Source organism: Amblyraja radiata, chromosome 8 (assembly GCF_010909765.2).
Source record: "Amblyraja radiata isolate CabotCenter1 chromosome 8, sAmbRad1.1.pri, whole genome shotgun sequence".
Taxonomy (NCBI): domain Eukaryota; kingdom Metazoa; phylum Chordata; class Chondrichthyes; order Rajiformes; family Rajidae; genus Amblyraja; species Amblyraja radiata.
The window spans coordinates 25,347,154-25,369,727 of record NC_045963.1 but is presented as its reverse complement, the minus strand read 5'-3'; the positions used below and the strand labels follow the sequence as shown (position 1 = coordinate 25,369,727).

At 43.1% G+C, this 22,574-nt stretch overlaps 2 protein-coding genes across 6 annotated transcripts in view; one reads left to right on the top strand and one right to left on the bottom strand.

Moving 5' to 3' along the window:
* Window positions 1–217: 217 nt before the first annotated feature.
* On the top strand, window positions 218–16,191 carry mrpl4 (mitochondrial ribosomal protein L4). The gene is made up of 9 exons (XM_033025423.1): window positions 218–376; window positions 4,225–4,306; window positions 5,208–5,370; window positions 9,216–9,267; window positions 9,870–9,987; window positions 12,266–12,372; window positions 13,327–13,436; window positions 13,664–13,737; window positions 16,017–16,191. Exons 1-9 carry the CDS (start codon window positions 314–316, stop codon window positions 16,160–16,162), a joined length of 915 nt encoding a protein of 304 aa, XP_032881314.1. The 5' UTR covers window positions 218–313; the 3' UTR covers window positions 16,163–16,191.
* hyls1 (HYLS1 centriolar and ciliogenesis associated) overlaps window positions 16,180–22,574 on the bottom strand; it is a 25,179-nt gene continuing 18,784 nt past the window's right edge. For all 5 annotated transcript variants that reach the window (XM_033025417.1, XM_033025419.1, XM_033025421.1 and 2 more), the window contains 6 exons: window positions 21,642–21,784; window positions 21,235–21,295; window positions 20,596–20,659; window positions 16,798–16,879; window positions 16,674–16,706; window positions 16,180–16,372 (listed from right to left, as the gene is read on the bottom strand). In XM_033025417.1, the coding sequence (XP_032881308.1) occupies window positions 16,241–16,372; window positions 16,674–16,706; window positions 16,798–16,879; window positions 20,596–20,659; window positions 21,235–21,295; window positions 21,642–21,784 (515 nt within the window). In that variant the 3' untranslated portion in view covers window positions 16,180–16,240. The remainder of the gene's footprint in view (window positions 16,373–16,673; window positions 16,707–16,797; window positions 16,880–20,595; window positions 20,660–21,234; window positions 21,296–21,641; window positions 21,785–22,574) is intronic.

The following is a 22,574-nucleotide window of genomic DNA, read 5'->3' as shown; positions in this document are numbered from 1 at the left end:
TATGTTTCTATGATGGTGTTACAATTGTGACCTGAACGTTCCTCAAAGGAGTAGTTGGTTCCGTGTCAATTCCCCCATCCGCCGTTAGGGGGAACTGTGGCGGCCTGACGTCATCAGCTTGCCCACCAACAAGATGGCAGCCGCGCGGCTTCAGGGCGCGCTATTCAAGCGTGAGTTTGCCAGCACGGGATTTCACGTGGTTTAACCTCGCGAGGTTTGCAACCTGCTTGCCGGTCAGCATGGCGGAGTGACGGTGGCGCCGCCGCAGGACATGAGGATCCCACGATAGGGGTTGCGGGGCCGTGGCAAGGACATGCTGATGGCCGCGTTGCTGCGCGTCTGCCGCCCGGGCTGTGCTCGGGATATCGGGTCGAGGGTAAGGGCGGCCCAGGCGGGCAATAGGTCAAAATGCGGACACGACCAACTGCTGATTTACAACAAAAACGACACCAACTTGTGCTGGAGTAACTCAGTGGACCAGGCAGCATCTGTGGAGAAACAGCACCTATCCATGTTCTCCAGAGATGCTGCCTGCCTGCCTGACCCGCTGAGTTACTCCGGCACTTTGTGTCTTTTTGTAGAAAGATAGTGCAGTTTAAAAATGTGGCTAAGGAGCTGGTGCAAGAGGGAGGGCTCCAGTGTTGTGGATCTTTGGACACTCTACCAGGGTAGGTGGGACCTGTACAGGAGGGACCGGTCTCACATGAACTGGAGGGGAATCAATATCCTTGCAGGGAGATTTCAAGTACGCTCTCGTAATTTTGTCCAGGTTAAAGTAGTTGCCGGACTATCAGTTGCTGGAAAATCGACGATGGACCTGTATTCCACTATAAATTGCATGGATTATAGGGACTTCAAGAGAAGTAAATATCAGGCCAATTACTTTTTTGGAGATTTTGTATCTCTACAGCTAATGCATTATGTATTACTTTTATTACATTATGTATTACTGTATTGTGAAGAAAGCAAATGACATGTTGGCTTTTATAACAAGAGGAGTTGAGTATAGGAGCAAAGAGGTCCTTCTGCAGTTGTATAGGGCCCTAGTGAGACCGCACCTGGAATATTGTGTGCAGTTTTGGTCCCCTAATTTGAGGACGGACATTCTTGCTATTGAGGGAATGCAGGGTAGGTTTACAAGGTTAATTCCTGGGATGGAGGGACTGTCATATACTGAGAGAATGGAGCGGCTGGGCTTGTACACTCTGGAGTTTAGAAGGATGAGAGGTGCCTTATTGAAACATATAAGATTATTAAGGGTTTGGACACTCTAGAGGCAGGAAACATGTTCCCGATGTTGGGGGAGTCCAGAACCAGGGGCCACAGTTTAAGAATAAGTGGTAAGCCATTTAGAACGGAGACGAGGAAACACAGAGAGTTGTGAGTCCGTGGAATTCTCTGCCTCAGAGGGCAGTAGAGGCCGGTTCTCTGGATGCTTTCAAGAGAGAGCAAGATAGGGCTCATAATGATAGTGGAGTCAGGGGATATGGGGAGAAGGCAGAAACGGGGTACTGATTGGGGATGATCCGCCATGATCACATTGAATGGCGGTGCTGGCTCGAAGGGCCGAATGGCCTACTCCTGTACCTATTGTCTATTGTCTATTTTTGCATCGTGTCAAGTATGCCTATATTTCAACTTGTTCTGTTTTCATGAATTGAATTTCTAATTTACTCCCTTTGTATCCAACAATTTTTGTTTGTCTGCCATTTTATCTTTCCTCCTATCTAAACTATCTGTCATTCGTGGCATTTTAAAAATATTTTGAGTCGTACAGCAGGGAAACGGGCCCTCAGCCCAACTTGCCCACACTGACCAAGATGCCCATCTACACTAGTCCCACGTGCCTGAGCTTGGCCCATATCCCTCTATACCTTTCCTATCAATGTACCATGCAAATGCCTTTTCAATGTTGTTATAGTATCTGGCTCAACTACCTCCTCTGTCTGCTCGTTCCATAGAATAAACTCCTCGCCTGTTCAACCTCTCCTTATGCCTCTGGCCCTCAAATCTGTGTTCCTGGCAACATCCTTGCAAATCTTCTCTGCACTCTTTCCAGCTTGACACTATCTTTCTTAAACTGAATACAATGCTCCAAATGTGGCCTTACCAACGTTTTGTATTTGTTAATTATTTTTCCCCGACTACACAATGATAGCTGCAATTTCTTGCTAAGTAATTTTTAATAAAGAGTGACTTTTTGTAAGAAAGGCCTATATTTATCTATCATTCATGACTCCTCAATTTGCAGTAACAGTATTTTTCTAAAGTAAACACAGTTGTAATTGGGAAATTGCCAATCACTTTGCACAAAAATCTCTCAAATGACAAGGTAATATTGACCTGTTAATTTGTCTTGACTATGGCTAAGGGTTGTCATCCAGAATGTTTATGAGGACTTCTCTGCTTTTCAGGTCTCAAAGGATCCTTTACATTCACCTGAGAGGTACACGTGCATAGAGAGTACACGTGCATAGTTCTTTGAAAGTGGTGTCACAGGTGGATAGGGTGGTCAAGAAGGCTTGCGGCACATTGGCCTTCTTCAGTCATAGTATTGAGTAAAGAAGTTGGGAGGTCATGTTGCAGTTTTATACAAGATGTTGGTGAGGCCACATTTAGCTGAAAAGGGTATTGACGCAACGTTACCCATTCCTTCCCTCCAGAGATGCTGCCTGTCCCAGAGATACTCCAGCATTTTGTGTCTATTGAGGCCGCATTTAGAATATTGGGTTCAGTTTTGGTCGCCATGTTGTAGGATAGATGTTGTCAAGCTTGAAAGTGTTCAGAGAAGATCTACCAGAATGTTGCCAGGACTCGAGGGACTGAGCTATGGGGAAAGGTTAAGCAGGTTAGGGCTTTATTTCTTGCAGTGCTGGAGGATGAGGGGTGATGTTATAGAGGTGTACAAAATCTTGAGAGGAGTGGATCGGGTTAACATAAAGTGTTTGCCAGGAGTAGGGGAATCGAGAACCGGGGACATGGGTTTAAGGTGAGGGGGGAAAGATTTAATGAAAACCTGAGGGGTATCCTTTTTACACAAAGGGTAGTAGATGTATGAAACAAGCTGGAAGTATGGAGGTGGTAGTTAAGGTAGGTACTATTGCAACGTTTAAGAAATATTTAGGTAAGTATATGGATAGAATAAGTTTAGAGAGATATATGGGCTAAAAGCAGATGGGACTAGTGTAGAAGGGGCAAGTTGGTCTGCGTGGGTCGCAGGACCTGTTTCCACTCTGCGTGACGGTAGCACTCGTGAGTACAAGAAAGCTTGGTTCAAGATGCATCTCTGCCAGAGCAATAATTTCCCGAGAATGCATTTTAACATTAGAGTCAACGTTGAAATGTAACCAACTGTATTCTGATCCTGGAGAAATATGCTACCTTTGGGCCAGAGATGACATTTCTCACCACATATCTGATGATATTGTTAATAATATTTCCAAGTCTCTTTTCCTGGATAATTAACCCATCCATCATATTGCAGAGAAAATATCTTGAGGCAGAGGATAAGATCTGTGCTTATGCAAGCACAATTGGCTGTCTAGACCACTGAAATATTGTCTCTCTTATCACTGTCAGACATTCTGACCACATCTGATAATCTGCACAAAGTATGTCAGTTAGAAATGTATAAATTAACACATCCATTGACTGCAGTCTCTCCCTTTCCCTCTAGTGAGTCCCAATTTTTTTTGGGGGGGAACCTTTCCCTGCCCACTCTCACTGTCCTGCAAAAAACATCCTTTAGAGGTACAGCGTGGAGACGGGTCCTTCGACCCACCGAGTCTGCGCCGACCAGCGATCACCCATACACTGGTTCTATCCTATACACTGGGGACAATTTATAGAGGCCAATTAACGTACAAACCTGCATGTCTTTGGAATGTGGGAGGAAACCAAAGCACCTTGAGGAAACCTACATGGTCACGGAGAACGTACAGGCAGCACCCATAGACAGGATGGAATCCGGGTCTCTGGCGCTGTAAGGCAGCAGCTCTACCTCCGCCACTAATCAAATAGTTAGTGATAAAAGAATCCAGTGCTGGAGCAACTCATTGGGTTAGGCAGCATCTCTGGAGAACATGGGTAGGTAATGTTTCAGGTTGGGACCCTTCTTCAGACTAGTTATTCAGTTAAATAGAGAATGTGTGTCTGAAGATAGTGGGACTGTGCACATTTTACTGTTGCATTGATTGAACATGTTCTTTTGTGCTCTTGAAATAGTTGGTGTCCGTTCTATCAGGAGGAAATGAGTTGCCAGCAAATCTCCTGCTCCAAACAAACATAATTAAGAAAGAAAGGAAAGGTATGCTATTCAGTATTGTTTAAGCTAATAAAACTCTTAAGTGCATGTTTGGATCAATATAAAAAGTAAAATACCACTGGAAGAATCTCTGCCTTTTTGTTTCTGAGTTTGTAAGTATCATCTGAAGACACAGGAAATTGCAAAACCTTGAGCAAATCACAAAGTGGTGGAGGAGCTGAGTGGGTCAGGCAGCATCTGTGTGGAGGGAATGGACAAAGTGACAAATAAAATTGGCTTCTTGAAGGGGGCTTAAAAACAAAACAATCTATCTTTTGTCCAAAGGATTCTGATTTCAGTAACTTGGTTCTTGGTCATTAACTGTTGCTAAAGGTTCAAAAGGCTGAAGCTTACTTACTAGGATACCCGTTCAGCATGAAGTAATGTGTATTGTTATGTCTTTTAAAAAAATCTTACAAAGTACATAGGTGGTATTGCTTTCAAGAACAGCTGTTATAGAGAGCGAGTCATTCAGCATAGAAACAGGCAAAGGGTCTTGACCCGAAACATTACCCTTTCCTTCTCTCCAGAGATATTGCCTGTCCTGCTGAGTTACTCCAATATTTTGTGTCTACCTTCAGCTCACCTTATCCATGCTGACTAAGATGCCCCATTGTGTGCCCCAAGATGTCCCATTTGCCTGTATTTGGCCAACCGTCCATTGATCCCTTCCCATCCACGTACCTGTTAACTGCCTTTTAATTGCTGTTATAGCACCTAACTCATCTGTCTCCTCTGACAGCTTGGTCCATATATCCATTCACCCTCTGAGTGGAAATGTTGCCGCTCGGGTTCCTATTAAATCTTGCCCCTCTCATACTAAACCTATGTCGTCTGGTTCTTGATTTACATACTCTGGGTAAATAATTCTGTGCATTTATCCTATCTGTTCAATATATTTCAGGACCCGCCCCAATTGATGCTGGACAGCCTGTCTTGAGAAAGTGTGAGATTGCTATTCCTTCACATCTCAAGCCCAGACAAGCTTGGCTGGAGTCTCTACAGGAGTTTGATGAGAAATTGGGTGTCATTGAATTACATCCTGATGTCTTTGCAGTCCCTCCAAGGTATTTATTACATTTTAAGATTAAAATTGAAATACAAACTAAATTGTTTAAGATTATCTTCGTGACTTTCCTTCATCGTTTTATTGGTTTGGCAATACTGGGTTATTGCCGAGATTCAAAAGTTTGACCCAATATGACAAGTTTGTTACCCCACAAAATCAGGTTTGTGTCGGTTACACAAATAAACGTGAAAGCAAATGAAGACAATGTTTGATTAATACGACCACTCTAAAGCAATTAGAACATTTTTTAAAATTTGGACATACATTTGGCCCACTGAGTCCACACTGATCATAATTCCCCCGTTCACACTAGTTCTATGTTATTCCACTTTTGCACGCACTCCCTACACACTAGCGGAGATTTAGAGGCCAATTAATCTACAAATTTGCTCATCTTTTGGATGTGGGAGGAAACCCATTCCATCACAGGGAGAAAGTGCAAACTCCACACAGACAGCACCTGAGGTCAAGATGGAACTCTGGCCTCTGGTGCTGTGAGGCAGCAGCTCTACCAGCTGTACCACCCTGCATCATGTTGAATTCATAAATTAGTCCCTGTCTAGAGTACAAATAAATTTAGCGCACAAGCTGTAAAAAGACTTTAAACTTAATAATTGAAAGGGCCTGGGGTAATGGGAGATTTAAAAAGTACAGCGGCACATAGCATTCGGTGGTACTGCTGGTATAGCCTTTGCTTCACAGCGCTAGAGATCCAGGTTCGATCCTGACCTCTAGTGCTATGTTTGTGGAGTTTGCACCAGATGTTCAGGTTTCCTCCCACATCCCAAAGATGATTGGGTTTGTAGTTGAATTGGTTTCTGTAAATAGCCCCAATTGTATAGGGAAAGTGGGATAACATAGAACTAATGTGAATGGGTGGTCAATGGTCGGCGTGGTCCGAAGGCCCTGTTTCCATGTCGTTCATCTAAACTAAACAAAGTGGGGGAATTTAAGGCTCTGTATCTGAATGTTTGAAGCGATATTAAATAAATTGGTCATTGATACAAACACAGCTAAATTATCTAATACCCTCTGCAGTGATATGGTTGAATGGTATTAGAGGGTACAAGATAAAGTAGGCCATAAAAAATCCCCTCAACTTGCATCTTCTGAAGAGAAGTGGCTACATTAGTTGTGATTTTCCAGAATTCATCTTCTGGTCATGTCTGAGCAGATTAGCTAACCAAGCGCAGGCTCGGTGAATGTTTCGCTGAACACTTCCGCTCAGTCCGTCGTAACCTACTGAGAAGGTCATCCTTCTCGGCCCCTCGGACTCAATCAAAACGATAGCAGGCAGCCTTGGTAGCCTTACCCCATTACGCAAACCTCACGTCAAAAACCTTGGCATGATATTTGACTCAGCATTGAAATTTGACAAACAAGTCTATGCCGTGGTAAAAGCTAGCTTCTTCCAGCTTCGGACGATAGCTAAAATAAAACAATTCCTCCAGTTTGATAACCTCGAAAAGATCATTCACACATTTATCTCCTCCCGCCTCGATTACTGCAACTCCCTTTACACAGGCATCAGCCAATCTTCCCTGTCCCGCCTGCAACTGGTCCAAAACACCACAGCGAGACTCCTGACGGGCACCCGAAAAAGGGACCACATCACCCCGATTCTGGCCTCTCTCCACTGGCTCCCTGTGCGGTTCCGAATAAATTTTAAGATCCTTCTTTATGTTTACAAAGCCCTTAACGGGCTTGCCCCCACCTACATCAAAAGTCTGCTTACCCACCACACCACCTCCAGGTCCCTCAGATCGGCCGACTTAGGGTTACTGAACATCCCGCGGTCTAGGCATAAGCTCAGGGCGACCGCGCCTTTGCGGTTGCAGCTCCTAGACTGTGGAACAGCATCCCTCTTCCCATCAGAACTGCCCCCTCCATCGACTCATTTAAATCGAGACTTAAAACACATCTTTACTCTCAAGCCTTTCTTGACGTCCTCTGAGGGAGGGCTCTATGTATGTATTTATGTATGTACTTAATCTATGAACCACTGTTGTATAACGTTAGTACCTCCACCAATGTAAAGCACTTTGGTCAACGAGAGTTGTTTTTTAAATGTGCTATAGAAATAAAAGTGACTTGACTTGTGGGTCAAGTCAATATGAATTCCATAGTTTGCGACTTTCATTTCGCCTCATATTTTTAATGTGCACAGTCAAACAGTAACGCAATCAAATCAACACACAAAACATTTTCTAAAAAAAGATTTTATTTACTGCAAAAACTTACAGTATTTTATTTGCAGTGTTTGCATTCTCCTTTATAACATTTTACATAACATTTTACAGTACAACTTGATTATTAAAACAAGGACAGCTTCAATTCTTGATTTTTTAAAATGTATACAACAATGACCCCAATCATCCCATTCCAACCACTCATTACTCTTGACTCAACCAAAATTATTTCTGAAATATTGGTCATAAATTTGGTGCAAAAATGCTCCAAAATAAGGCTCAGAATGCACCAGAGAGCATCTAAAACCCCAGAGCTTCTGGACCCCGGCCGCAAGGGTCTTTGCTTCGCGTGTGCATTTCTTTCACATAAATTTTTTGTAATCATGCCATGCCACCCCTCTTTTTGTAAAGCTTAATACACGCCTGGTGTATAATATTTTTGACACTGTCATAGGCCTTTCTTACATGTGCTGTCACAACGCACTGTATTCTCTAAACAACAATTCAGTAATTTTCCTTGCCCAACATTTCAGAATATTCCCTTCCCAGTTCCCCGACTAGTCCTATTGTCTCAGCCTACTTTCTATCTTTGTCCCGCCCTTTCCCCGACATCAGTCTGAAGAAGGGTCTCAACCTGAAACGTCACCCATTCCATCTCTCCACAGCTGCCTCACCCACTGACTTACTCCAGCTTTTTGTGTCTACCTTAGGAATATTATTTTTGCTATTTTAAAAAAGTGAGTAAGAAATCTGAGAGTAGCAGATGAGGAAAGCTTGAAGTCAGTTATTGAGAAATGCTGAAATCAAGGAAATCAAGGTTATCAAGGAATAACTGAGCACATACAAAATCATAGCATGATTTATGCTGAGTCAATGTGGATTTCTGAAAGGAAAATGATGCTTCACAATTTATTAGAGTGCCATAAAGTCAGGTCTCACAGATCTGCTCAGCTTGACCCAGCCCGATTGTTGGAGCTAGCAGGAGAGAAAACTCGTGGAAATGCCCTGTTTTTCCTCCACCCCACCCCCAGTAAACAGCTGATTTCCCAAACACTTATTCATGTGTAAGAGTCCATATTCGGGTGTAGGTAATCCCGGTAAGATCTGATCTCATTAAAATAGAAGATTCTTGGAGCTTGATACGGTGAGCACTATGAGGAAATTTCTCCTGTCAATGACTCCAGAGTCTATATTTACTCTTTGGCTCATTACAGAGGGGTGAAAGAGAATTAATGATTATATCCAGTCTTGGAAAATCCAAGGCTTGCATTTGGTTTGTTTTGACAGTCTCCTTTATTTCCTTGAATGATGAGGTTGCGTGTTGGGGCATGATGCCAAAAGTGGCTTAATGAGTTGCTGCAGTGGATCTTGGAATTTGCTTACACTGTAGAGGTGATTTACTGATGTCAGAGGAATGTAGATGCTCGGACTCATGGATGAGGCGCTGATCAATCTTTGGAGTTTGAGGGGAGGGGGATGATGCCGAAATTGGCCAAGGCAATTCTATAAAAAGTAATATGCTAGAATGCAATTCTTGGAAAATATCTTGTATATTTTATCCAACGCAATGCTATTGTTATTATGTGAAATTATGTTGGGCAACATTTTTATTGACTGATGCTTTTTAAAAGATTTTTTATTTGCTTTTAAACAGAATTGATATTCTACACGAAGTTGCAATTTGGCAGAAAAACTTTAAAAGAATAGTAAGTAGTCTTTCTTTAATTATTTGACCAGGATGCAGGCAGTTGTGCTCAGAACTAAATTTGGTCTTGAGTCTGAGTGTTCTAGAAATACAGGAAAGCAAAATAGCTAAAGTATAGAAACAAAACTGCAGATGCTGGTTTATACCAAAGATAGATGCTAAGTGCTGGAATAACTCAACCGGTCAGGCAGCATCTCTGGGGGGAAAAAGGATGGGTGATGTCTTCATTGGTGCTGCCTGACCTGCTGAGATACTCCAGCACTTTGTGTCAATGTTAGGCAACATGGCTGCTTGAATCTCTTTTGGAATTTAGTCAAATCATAGCTGATCTGTGCCTTAATGCTACTTTATCTCCTTTGCTCCATACAAAATGTAACCACCTCAGTCTTTAAAGATTCAGTCGATCTAAATCCACATCCTTGAATTCCTAATATTTACTACATTTTGAGGAAATAATTTATCTGCATCTAATCTGCTCCAAATGTAATTTTAAATTCAAGATATTGCAAGATGCCATCGAAATTTAACGTTGAAGTAAATGAGGAGTAGACTAAATTTCAAAGGGAGAAGAAATAAGGTTCTGGCATGTTTTATTATTTGTAGAGTCATGCCAGAGTGAAGACTCGAGCTGAAGTAAGAGGAGGAGGCAGAAAGCCCTGGAAACAGAAAGGAAGTGGTAGGGCTCGGCAAGGAAGTATCCGATCACCAGTATGGAGAGGAGGTAACCATCTATTGTTTAAATAATCCATATTCATCACAGTAATTCTGTTGAATTGCATAAACTTTACCTTGTGTTCATTTTGGGATCTTACATTCCAATGATTTACTATTTTGTACTGAAAATATAAGTAGTTATAAATTGAACATGTAATTTTACTCAAAATAACATCCTTCTTTACCTCTCTGATCACCTTCAGCACCATTACCAAATCAGATGGGACATCTCCCCTAGACGAGTCACTCAATCCAATGGATCTTGCAAAGTCAGTCATAAGGACTTGTCTAAACTGAAATACAGGGATGAGGCTGGCAATTTATAATGAGATTATGACCTTTTCAGCACTGATTGCTTTCAAGCTAGTGTTCTTGGGAACATATTTTGAGTGCTAAGTGAGGAATGGACATAAAAGCTGGCATTGCCCATCTTTATTAATTCCCGGGATGGCGGGACTGTTGTCTGCTGAGAGAATGGAGCGGCTGGGCTTTGTATACTCTGGAGTTTAGAAGGATGAGAGGGGATCTTATTGAAACGTATAAGATTATTAAGCGCTTGGACATGCTAGAGGAATGTTCCCGATGTTGGGGAAGTCCAGAACCAGGGGCCACTGTTTAAGAATAAGGGGTAAACCATTTAGAACGGAGATGAGGAAATGCATTTTCACTCATGAGTTGTGAGTCTGTGGAATTCTCTGCCTCGGAGGGCGGTGGAGGCCGGTTCTCTGGATACTTTCAAGAGAGAGCTAGATAGGGCTCTTAATGATAGCAGAGTCAGGGGATATGGGGAGGTGGCAGGAACGGGGTACTGACTGGGGATGATCAGTCATGATCACATTGAATGGGGTGGAAGATTGCAACCTTCACTTAGTCCACCCTGTTTCGACGAATGCAATCAACCCGGTGTGCACAATCGAATAGAACAAATTGTCCTACAACTTTAGGCTGTGCACGCCTCTAGGGGGGCACCGTCGAATATGGCTGCCCTGCCAGCAGCTGTTAGTCTTTTGACCCTTAAAAAAAAAAAATGTAGTTAGTTAAAAGTGTTTGTGTTGGAGGTCTTTTAGTCTTTTTATGTGGGGGGTGGGGAAAGGGGGAAGCTATTTTTCTCAGCCCCTACCTGTTTGGAGATGCGGCTTTTCTCCGAGCCGTGTTTTCGCCCCTTCCTCGCGGCCTATGGGCAGACTGGAGCGACGTTTCCTGCCAGGTCCGGCCCGGACTTCAGCTTCGGCGGCGGCTTAGCACTGAGGCACCATCGTGGAGTGAGCGATGCCTTACCTGAGTCGCCGTGCAGTAAGCTCCGGAGTGCTGGGACCGCCGACTCCAACTGTGGTCTGCGATTTGCAGTCTGCAGAGCTTCCAGCCGCGGGCGGCGCTGAACTTTAAACACCGCGTAGCCTGGGATCTCACGACAAGATCTCCAGGGTCGGAGCTCCGACCATCGCGGCCCGTGGACTCCGGGAGCCGCAGTCTCCGGGGAGGAAGCGGCCGCCCCAGACACTCCAAGCCGCTGAGAGTGTTGACCCGACGCCAGAACTCCATCATCTGGCGAGAGGGCCTGAAGCATCGGGCTGCCGTATCGGCGACTGCAGAGGCCTCAATAGGCCCGACTATGGGTGAACAGGGGACGGGACTGGACTTTTGCTGCCTTCAATGTTTTTATGTTTACTGTTAAATTCTTTGATGTTGTGTCTTATCTTTATTTGTGTGCTGCAATGGCAAGTCAAACTTCACTACACCAATTGGTGTATGTGATAATAAATGTCCTTTGTATCCATAAGCAAGATCACATTGAATGGCGGTGCTGGCTCGAAGGGCCAAATGGCCTACTCCTGCACCTATTGTATATTAAATAAATAAAAGGCAATTTTTTAAACTGCTTTAAAAAATATGTTTCTTTTAACCATTGTTTTCAAAGAAGCCCATCTTTTTTCCCTCCTGTTTTATCCCTAGAAGAGTGCGCAAGCTACAATTCCTTAAAAAATACGGATTAAATTAACAGAAGATTTTTTAATGATTGGAGAAAACCAGGCTTTTAAAATTTGAATAATGTTATTATTTAGATTAATGCACCATTTTGGGATGAATGCAGATTTTATATTTTTTAAAGTAGCAGTGCTTTTACCATTTTCATGTAAATTCCTTTGTCTTAAAATGTAAAATCATTTTTGCTATTGAAACAATTGTTGCAAGGCATTTTTAGAGCACAGGGTGGAGGAAGAATTCAGCCAATGATATGCTGGGCAAAGATCTGTTCCAAGCATAAAATATATTTTGTTTCATAGGCGGTATTTCCCATGGTCCTCGAGGACCAACAAGCTACTATTATATGTTGCCCATGAAAGTTCGTGTAATGGGTCTGAAAGTAGCTCTCACCATGAAGTTTGCTCAGGTAAGTGCATTTATCCTGATTTACAAATTTAACATCTGCTTTTTCACTTGTGTGACTGCATGACTGGTATGCTTTTCTTAGTTGTGACTAGGAATTATATTCTTCATTGCTCCTCTTCTTGTATCCGGTCCACCAACTTCTTAAGCATATTGTACAGATTCCTCAAGAAAGCATGATCCAAATTTACTTGATATGTGATTGAATTTTTTAGTAAAGAGCAAAGTGCAGTTTGAAAGAAATATCTTTGGTGCAAGTAGTATGCATTATTTTAATCAAACTTTTTTTAATATATGTAATCAGATTCTGCATATTACCGTGTTATATACAAAATAGTTCTGTTTTATGCTGTGATTTGAGCTGTGAATCATCTATATTATAATTGCATACAGAATTTTATTTATTTAATAACCACATGGCATCTGCTTGGTGTAATGTCCTTCAGTTGTGATGGGTTGAAGGGTGGCACAATGGCTAAGTTGCTGCCTTGCAGCACCAGACCTGGTTTAAATCCTGACTACGGGTGTTGTCAATAGAGTGGTACGTTCTCTCTGATCACGTGGGTTTTCTCTGGGTGCTCTGGTTTCCTCCCATTTCAAAGATGTGTTAATTAATTGGCTTCTGTAACTTGCCCCTAGTGTATGGAGTGCAAAACTAGGATAGCATAGATCTAGTGGCTGCGAGATCATTGGTCGGCGCAGACTCGGTGGGCCAAGGGGCCTGTTTACATGCTGTAGCTCTAATCTAATAATCTGCTTAATCTGTTACATTGACTGATTTATATTGGTGGCTCATGTTGAATAAATGGTATGCAAGGTAGTTATAAATATTTAAGTTTTTTGCCAGTGTAACTATTGGACATGCAACATATTGTAAGGATGTTCCATCACTGCCTTTTGACTTTTAAAACACCATGTACTGTTGCAATTCCCATTAATGTGATGGCTTGCTTCTCAGGATTACCTTCATATTATTGATTCCTTGGAGATGCCCAGTCCAGACCCTGAATATCTTCGTGACCTGGCATTACATAGGGACTGGGGAGACTCTGTTCTTATTGTTGATGCGTGAGTACTTTTCTTTTGTTGTTCTTGCTACAAAGTGTGAATCATTTACAACCTGTAGTTATTGGATACAACTGGCTTGAGAATTAGTAAAAGCCATTTAATCCCATCAGAATTTAAAATTAACTCTTACCTCTATACATATCAACCAAAAAATCTTTCAAAACAAGAGGAAACAATTAAATGGCCTCTACATCATGAAATGGAATAACACTTTTTTATTCCTTTAGTAATGAAGACATGCCAGAAAATATATTGGAGGCAACAAAAAATTCCAAAACAATAACAGTGATTCCTGTTTTAGGTAAGTATTTATTTTGAATTCATATTGATTGGTCAGAGTAGTCAATGTTCAGTGAAGAGGGAAGAAAAGCAAATAGCAACTACCACCTTCTTTCAAGTCTCTCCACATCAAAACACTCTTAAAGGAGAACAGTAGATTGCAATTTGCCATACGTTTTCTCACAATTGATTTAGATATTAGATGTGCGAAGGCAATTTATCTCGCTTTAATAGACTCATCATTCATAGATTAGCCTTTATTTCTATTCCAGGACAACGTGTTATATGGGGAAATAAGATGCAGAACCTGTGTATATAAATTCCTGTCTAAAAGGTCAGAATTCCCTATTTATTCAAAAATAATACCATTAATTCAGAGTAATGCAAGTTGGGCCAGGGGTGTGTTTCCATGCCAACCAAGATGTCCCATCTATAATTTGTCCCATTGCCTGCATTTGGCCCACATCCCTCAACCTTTTATCTGAAGCTTAAATTATAGTACAGGTGCACAACCTTTTATCCGAAAGCCTTGGGACCAGACACTTTTCGTAATTCTGAATTTTTCGGCTTTCGGATTGGAGATTTTTAGCTTAGATTTTAACGGCTGGCTCAGTGGTAGAGTGCTCGGCTCATATCCGCAAGGTCGCGAGTTTGCGCCTCGATCCCGGCAGTTACTCGATCGCGAGTTTGAGTCTTCAATGTAGTTTTTTCTTGCAGAATAGGAGAATAGGGAGGGTTAGGCTGGGATCATTCTCTGCGAGATGATCTTAGTGCGGGAGACAAGTGTAGGAGAGATGTACTGACTGTGTGGGCAGAACTTTGGAAGTGATTGCCCACCATTCTCAAAAGCCGCTGTGTCTCCCTGTCCCTCCAACTCCAGAGGAATCCGCTCCCCGATGGGCCGCTATGGCGACAAGTGGCAGTTCGCCCACAGCCCGAGCTGCGCCACCCCAAGAACAAGACGTACCTTGCACACCATCAGCGTCTGCCTCTATGGGGAGCGTGTTCCTCTGGAATTGGAGCTGCTGATCTGGGATCTCCGTGCTTGCAGTGGGCCTGGGGGTCGGTGTCCCGATGAGGGGGCGCAGCTCGGGCTGTGGGCGAACTGCCACTTGTCGCCGTAGCGGCCCATCGGGGAGCGGCTTCTGGTGGTCCTGACGTCTCTCAGTTCCTGTCCAGGGGGGTGGCCGGAGACGTCAGGACCAACAGGAACCCGCTCCCCGATGGGCCGCTACAGCGACAAGTGGCAGTTCGCCCACAACCCGAGCTGCGCCCCCTCATCCGCAACCCGGGTTCCTCTGGAGTTGGAGCGGGGCTGGGCTAGAGTTGCTGCTGGCTGTGAGTCTCTGGGATCTCCGTGCTCGCAGTCGGTGTCCCGTTGGTCCTGACGTCTCCGGCCACCCCCCTGGACTGGAGCTGAGTGGGAACTGTACCGCCCTTGCCCCCTCCCTCTGCAAACAACCCCACAGTTCCCAGTCTCAGCTCCTGTACAGGGGGGTGGCTGGAGACGTCACAGCCCGAGCTGCGCCCCCTCATCCGCAACCCCAAGAACAAGACGTACCTTGCACACCATCAGCTTCTGTCCCTACAGGGAGCGTGTTCCTCTGGAGTTGGGACGGGGCTGGGCTGCTGCTGGCTGTGGGTCTCTGGGATCTCCGTGCTTGCAGTGGGCCTGGGGGTCGGTGTCCCGTTGGTCCTGACGTCTCCGGTGACTGGCACTGACCTGCAGGCATCGCCGACGTGAAGACAGTGCAAAGCCCCCGCACCGGTGCAATGGGCGGGGAGCTGGAGAGGGGAGGGAAGGGGTCACACACATGGCCGGGAAGCAGAGGGGTGTAGGTGAGGTGAAACTGAAGGGAGCGACAATCTGCTGCTGCCTGCCCGCTGAGTTAAAAAGTTCCCACGCAAGACTCACGATACACTGTGTATCGTGAGTCTACCGTGGGAACTTTTTAACTCAGCGGGCAGGCAGCAGCAGATTGTCAATTATTAACCCTCCCGCGCAATATACCCTCACCTTCTCTTTTATGAATGGGGATTTAGTTCCCCTTTCTTCGAGGACCGACCGGAGGTTCCGCTGTCACCTCTGCGGGCCGCCCTCGTTGAACGTCTTCAAGGACCTTTCTTCAAGGACCGAAAAAATGTCCGCTATTCGGAGGTTTTCGTTATTTGGATGTTCGGATAAAAGGTTGTGCACCTGTAGTAGTATGGACTTGTACTTTATGCTAACTTGATATAACTACAAGTTAAATTATTTTTTGCTGCATAAGTTTTCTGAAATGTTGCTGTTTTCTCTTTCAGGGCTGAATGTGCATAGCATGCTGAAACATGAGACCCTGGTTCTTACGTTGGATGCAGTCAATCTTCTAGAGAAAAAACTCTTGTGGCATGATACCAGATTCTCCCCCCTTTATCCATTCAAACTACCTTATAGAGACTTTCCTTAAGAATAAATGTAAAGGTGTTAAGAAAAAGACCTTTTATTTTCTTATTTCATTAAAATCATAGGCATATAGTTTGTACTGCTACAATGCGCAGAAAAACTTCTGTGGAACAGTTCCATGTGCTAACTCGTGTCTTATTTGCCATCGTAAAGCAGATCTTTTCTTCTCCGTTGGTACAACATAATTATTTGGAACGTAAATATGTTGAGGTTTCTGAACGGAAAAATTCAAGAGAAGTTATTGTTGATAAAGTACTTATCTAGAAACTTATTTAATACCCAGATTGTCAATTCAAAATGGAAATCATTTTTCAGTAAGTGATTTCAATTAATTAACTCATTGCTCTTGGCAAAGTTTGCAATTAGAAATACTGTAGATACTAAAACAATATGGATTAGAAATCCATTACTTTTTTGGAAAGTGCTTAAATTTTGTAAATCTAATTAAGGCGACAAACACTGTTCTGCAGTGCTTGTGCTGCAGAAAAGATTGCAGGAAAACAAAGATTACTTACCAGAGGTAGTTGACTTTTATAAAGCATTTGTTCCTGATAAAACAGTGATGATTGAGAGGTTAGTCCAAGAATTTAAAATGTTTTAGAAATTGTAGCTTTCCTTATGAAATAGTTGCATACATACCCTTATCCCCCATCGTAATTCTTTCCTATCTTTTTCTCCAGGTGTTTTGAAAGTTTCCCAGTTTCGTTTGTATTCAAAATATCTGAAATTAAAAATAAAATCTATGCCCAGAATACTATAAACATTAACATTTGCGCTGCTAAATTTGTCCAAATTTATTTAAGGGCATGTCCCACTGTACGAGGTAATTCAAGAGTTCTCTGAGTTCTCCCCTGATTCGAGCTCGTGGATGTCTCGTAGCGGCTTGTTCGAGTAAAAAGTTTTTTAAAATTTCATCACAAGTATTTCTTTACTCGTGGACATTTTTCAGTGTTGAAAAAACGTCACGAGTTTACTGGATTTCCAGAGTACCTACCGTTACTCGTACGAGCCACTACGTGACATCCACAAGCTCCTACGTACATGACACGAGCTCGAATCGGGGGAGAACTCGGTAGAACTCTTAAATTACCTCATACAGTGTGACAGGCCTTAACTTAACTGCAGCATGAGATGCAGAAAAAAACATGATTTAAAGCTTGAATTTGTATTGGTAAAAATGAACAGGATGAAATAATTTAAATATCTCCAGTAAATGCTAGTTCTTTTGTTGCATACATTGATTCAAGATGAGGTACAAAAACTAACTTTAAATGTAAAGTATAAATACTGTGGGGTGGAAAAAAGATTGGCTGCATAGTTAACAAATGGAAAGAAAACTGATCTATTTTCCTTCTCCCTCATCAAACTGCTAGTCTCCTACATGCCCAAGAAAATGAAAATGCCAGATGCCGCTTGCACCAATAGATAATCAAACCCACCGACAAGAGAGGTGCCGTGGTAGTCTGGCACACAGACCCCTACCGGGCTGAGGACAGGTGACAACTCAGACACCTTCTCCTTATCCTTGGACCGTAATCCCACAAACGAGCATCAGACCTTAATATCACACTATTTCTGATTTAATTACTTCTGGCTGTCTGCCCTCCAACCTTATCGTTCCCCAGCCCCGCACGGCCCGATTTTTTATTCTCCCCAAAATCCACAAACAGAACTGCCCTGGCAAACCCATTGCTTCTGCTTGTTCATGCCCCAAAGAATTAATTTGCAAATACCTCGACTGCGTCGAATCCCTCCCTACCTATGTCCAAGACACCGCACATGCCCTTCGTCTCTTCAATGACTTCCTTTTTCCAGGCCCCACTCCCTCATCTTTAATATGGATGTCCAGTTACTCTACAGAAAGGTCTTAAAGCCCTCAGTTTCTTCCTCGACCAGTACCAGCTGATTCTAACACTGCTCCGCCTAGCAGAACTGGCCCTCACCCGTAACAACATTTCCTTCGACTACTCCCACTTCCTCCAAATTCAAGGCGTAGCTATGGGCACTCGCATGGGCCCCAGCTATGCCTACCTCTTTGTTGGGTACCTCAAACAATCACTGTTCCAGGTGTACACTGGCACCATCCCTGAACTCTACCTCCATTACATTGATGACTGCTTTGGTGCTACCTCCTGCACCCATGTAGAACTCACTGACTTCATCAACTTCACAACTAATTTATATCCTGCACTCAAATTCATTTGGACCATCTACGACATCTCCCTACCGTTTTAGGATCTCACCGTCTCCAACACAGGAGACAGACTATTGACCGAACATCTACTACAAACCGTTCAAAAGGGAACTGCAGATGCTGGAATATCGAAGGTACACAAAATTGCTGGAGGAACTCAGCGGGTGCAGCAGCATCTATGGAGCGAAGGAAATAGGCGACGTTTCGGGCCGAAACCCTTCTTCAGACTGATGGGGGGTGGGGAAAGAAAGAAGGAAAAAGGGAGGAGGAGGAGGAGCCCGAGGGCGGGCGGATGGGAGGGTGGGAGGAGACAGCTAGAGGGTGAAGGAAGGGGAGGAGACAGCACAGGCTAGCCAAATTGGGGGAATTCAATGTTGATGCCATAAGGGCGCAAGGACCCCAGACGGAATATGAGGTGCTGTTCCTCCAATTTCCGCTGTTGCTCACTCTGGCAATGGAGGAGACCCAGGACAGAGAGGTCGGATTGGGAATGGGAGGGGGAGTTGAAGTGCTGAGCCACCGGGAGGTCAGGTAGGTTATTGCGGACTGAGCGGAGGTGTTCGGCGAAACGGTCGCCCAACCTACGCTTGGTCTCACCGATGTAAATTAGCTGACATCTAGAGCAGCGGATGCAGTAGATGAGGTTGGAGGAGATACAGGTGAACCTTTGTCGCACCTGGAACGACTGCTTGGGACCTTGAATGGAGTCGAGGGGGGAGGTGAAGGGACACTTGTTGCATTTCTTGCGGCATTTCTACTACAAACCTACTGACTCCCATAGCTATCTCGACTACTCATTTTCCCACCCTGCTTCCTGTAAAGACTATCCCCTACTCCCAATTCCTCCATCTACACGCATCTGCGCCCAAGATTAGGTTTTCATACCAGGTCATCGGAGATGTCCTCATTCTTCAGGGAACAGGGGTTCCACTTCTTCCATTATAAATTAGGTTCTCACCAGGGTCTCCTCGATATCCAGCAGCTCCGCTGTTGCTCCCCCTCCCCCCACTCGTAACAAGTCCACCTAAACGTTCCTGATATCCTGGTTGCTCAGCATTTTAATTCCCAATCTGACCTTGCTGCCCTGGGCCTCCTCCATTGTCAGTGAGGCCCAGCGCAAATTGGAGGAACAGCACCTCATATTTCCTTGGGTAGCTGACACCCCAGCGGTATGAACATTGACATCTCTAACTTCAAGTAGCCCTTGCTTTCCGTCTCCTCCCACTTCCCAGTTCTCCCACCGGTCTTGCTGTCTCCAACTACATTTTATCTCTACCGTCCACTCCCCTGACATAGTTTGAAGATGGGACTCGACCTGAAACGTCACCCATTTCTTCTCTCTAAAGATGCTGCCTGTCCCTCCGAGTTACTCCAGCATTTTGTGTCTACCTTTGATTTAAACCAGCATCTGCAGTTCTTTCCTACAGCACCAATTATCAATCTGAATCAATAAATGCAACTCAAGTTGTGTTTTCAACTGCAGAATTTCGGGTCAGGGCCAAAGTTGTTTGAACGAAAGGGTGATGGAATTGTGGGAGGCTATGCTGCTGCTCAATGTTGATCTTGGCTGCCATTCTGGTGTATACACATTTTCCTTGTGATGGTGCATTTCCCTGGGAGCTCCAATTTCCTCATGTCCTAAAAGCAAGTAAGTAGGCAAACATACTACACTGTTATCCCTATTTGGGTGTATGGTAGAAAAAACAGGTTGAAGAGATTCAGTTGAGCATGTGACTTCCATTGATGCAAGGCAATACGGAATCCTAAAGTTCCTGATTGTTGCATTGTAGTTTTAGAGATACATCATGGAACAGGCTCTTCCGTCCACCAAGTCCATGCCGACCAGCAATCTGTCTACACTAATTCTATCCTACACAGCAGGGACAATTTACAGAAGCCAAGTCACCCACATTGCTGCACGTCTTTGAAACACAGGATGAAACCGGAGCACCCGGAAAAAACTCATGCGGTCACAGGGAGAACGTACAAACTTTGTACAGACAACACCCGAGGTCAGGATTGAACCCTAGTCTCTGGCACTGTAAGGCAGCAACTCTACTGCTGCGCCACTGTATAGTCCTCAATTGAGCACTGAATATACCTAAATTGATTCATGAAAATGTAAATGAACAAGTTGCAGAGTGAAGTTCATGGGAGGATCAGATCAGTTCAAAGGTAGCATGGTTGAAAGCAAATTTACGATTTGTATATGAAATTGAAATAATTATGAATTCAGCACTCACTTTGCCACAGGATCAGTTTTCTTTAAGTTTCTTGTATGAGGATGATCCATTACCGGTCTAATAACTTCCACACATAGATTTGAAAAAGTTAATAACAATGAGCAAATTTGGTTCGAAAGTGTAAACTTCCATCACATTAAAATATCTTAAAGCATAGTTAATTTAAAGCTTAGTTTTATAAACGACCAGGATGAATGCCCAGTTAAGTTGTCTTTGAGGAATCAAGAGAAATTTCCAAAAAATCCATGGTGTTACAGGATTTTATGCCCAATTTGTCAGGCATTTGTCTCAGTTCAATTTCTTAGGGGAAATAGAACCACTGGCATTACTGAATAGAGTACCTGCTACGTGTTGAAGTGCAAAAGCTTTTTATACAAACCACCGTTATAGTTTCTATACTATTTCCATGGGTCAATAAACACACTACACAATCAATAGCCAGTTCCAGAGTGCAAACAAAAGCACCATCATTCTGTAAGCAAAACTAAAAACAAACATATGAAACTGGTTTAATTTTTGGTCTTTGATTTCTAATAATACTTAATTAGAATACATCTTTTGGATATTATTATCTTTGTACAAAAATGTGGTGTTAAATTAGAAGCTAATACATGTTAAAGTTAAAAAAAAATCACTTACATGACTTTGGAGCATTTGAGGGACAACTGTACCCTTCACCTCCCAAAAGATTTTCGTTCCACTGCAGTGGAGAGGGAAATATTTCTAAATTATCATATTGTCTTATTCATATGTTCTCGACAAACCAGGGAATAATCACCTGGTTTCATCAGTACAAGATCCCTTTACCATGCATATTAGTGCTGAATGCACACAAGATTAATTGAGATTAGTCAATGCACTCCATAAGGTCTCTCTCATCTCAAAATGTGATTAACCAAAAATCAATTGTGTTTAGTTCTGTAATCTAAAAAATAAAGATTAATTCCACATTTTAAAATTACAATAAGAATTTGATCTTGCATGCCAACGAAATGAAGGTTTAATATCCTTGTCCCGAATGGCAACAATAATTAGGAATTATTTACCAGATTTTTGGCAAAGAAAGTTTGGGTGGAATTTGGTCGCCTTCCAGGTAGACCGAAGAATTCTTCACTTTCTGTGTCAGATTCTGCTTTATTGCGAAGGACATCAAATTTGCTGATCTTCTGTCCCAATTCACTGCCTGCATCTTTTAAAGTTGCCAATCAAAAGATAGTTATATTTACAAAATAATACAAAAGGTCTCCAGCATTTCTTGTACAAGTACAATTGACTTTAAGCAATAAGGAAGAACTAATTTCTCCAAGGGCATGAATAAGCAGTAGATAGACTAACAATCTTCCTAAATTTTGCCTACTCCCTCTGAAGTGAGAAGGTTAAGAAATTCTTTACAATTTTAACTAGCTGTAGAACTTTCATGAAGGATCATCATTATAGTGCTATCAGTCTGTACAACTTGGTTACTCAATTATACGTGTTAAGATAGAGCTTGCTTACTTACTACTTAGAATAGAAACATAGAAAAATACGTGCAGAAGTAGGCCCTTCGAGCCAGCGCCGCCATTCAATATGATCATGGCTGATCGTCTAAAATCAGTACCCCGTTCCTGCTTTTTCCCCATATCCCTCGATTCCATTAGCCCCAAGAGCTAAATCTAACCCTATCTTGAAAACATCCAGTGAATTGTCCTCTGCAGCTCACACAACTCTCTGGGTGAAGAAGTTTTTCCTCATCTCAGTCCTAAATGGCCTACTGTGACCCCTGGTTCTGGACTCCAACATCGGGAACATTTTTCCGGCATCTAGCCTGTCCAATCCTTTAAGAATTTTATATTTCGATAAGATCCCCTCTCATCGTTCTAAATTCCAGTGAATACAAGCCCAGTCGATCCATTCTTTCATCATATATCTGTCCCGCCAATCCGGGAATTAACCTGGTGAACCTATGCTACACTCCCTCAATAGCAATAATTTCCTTC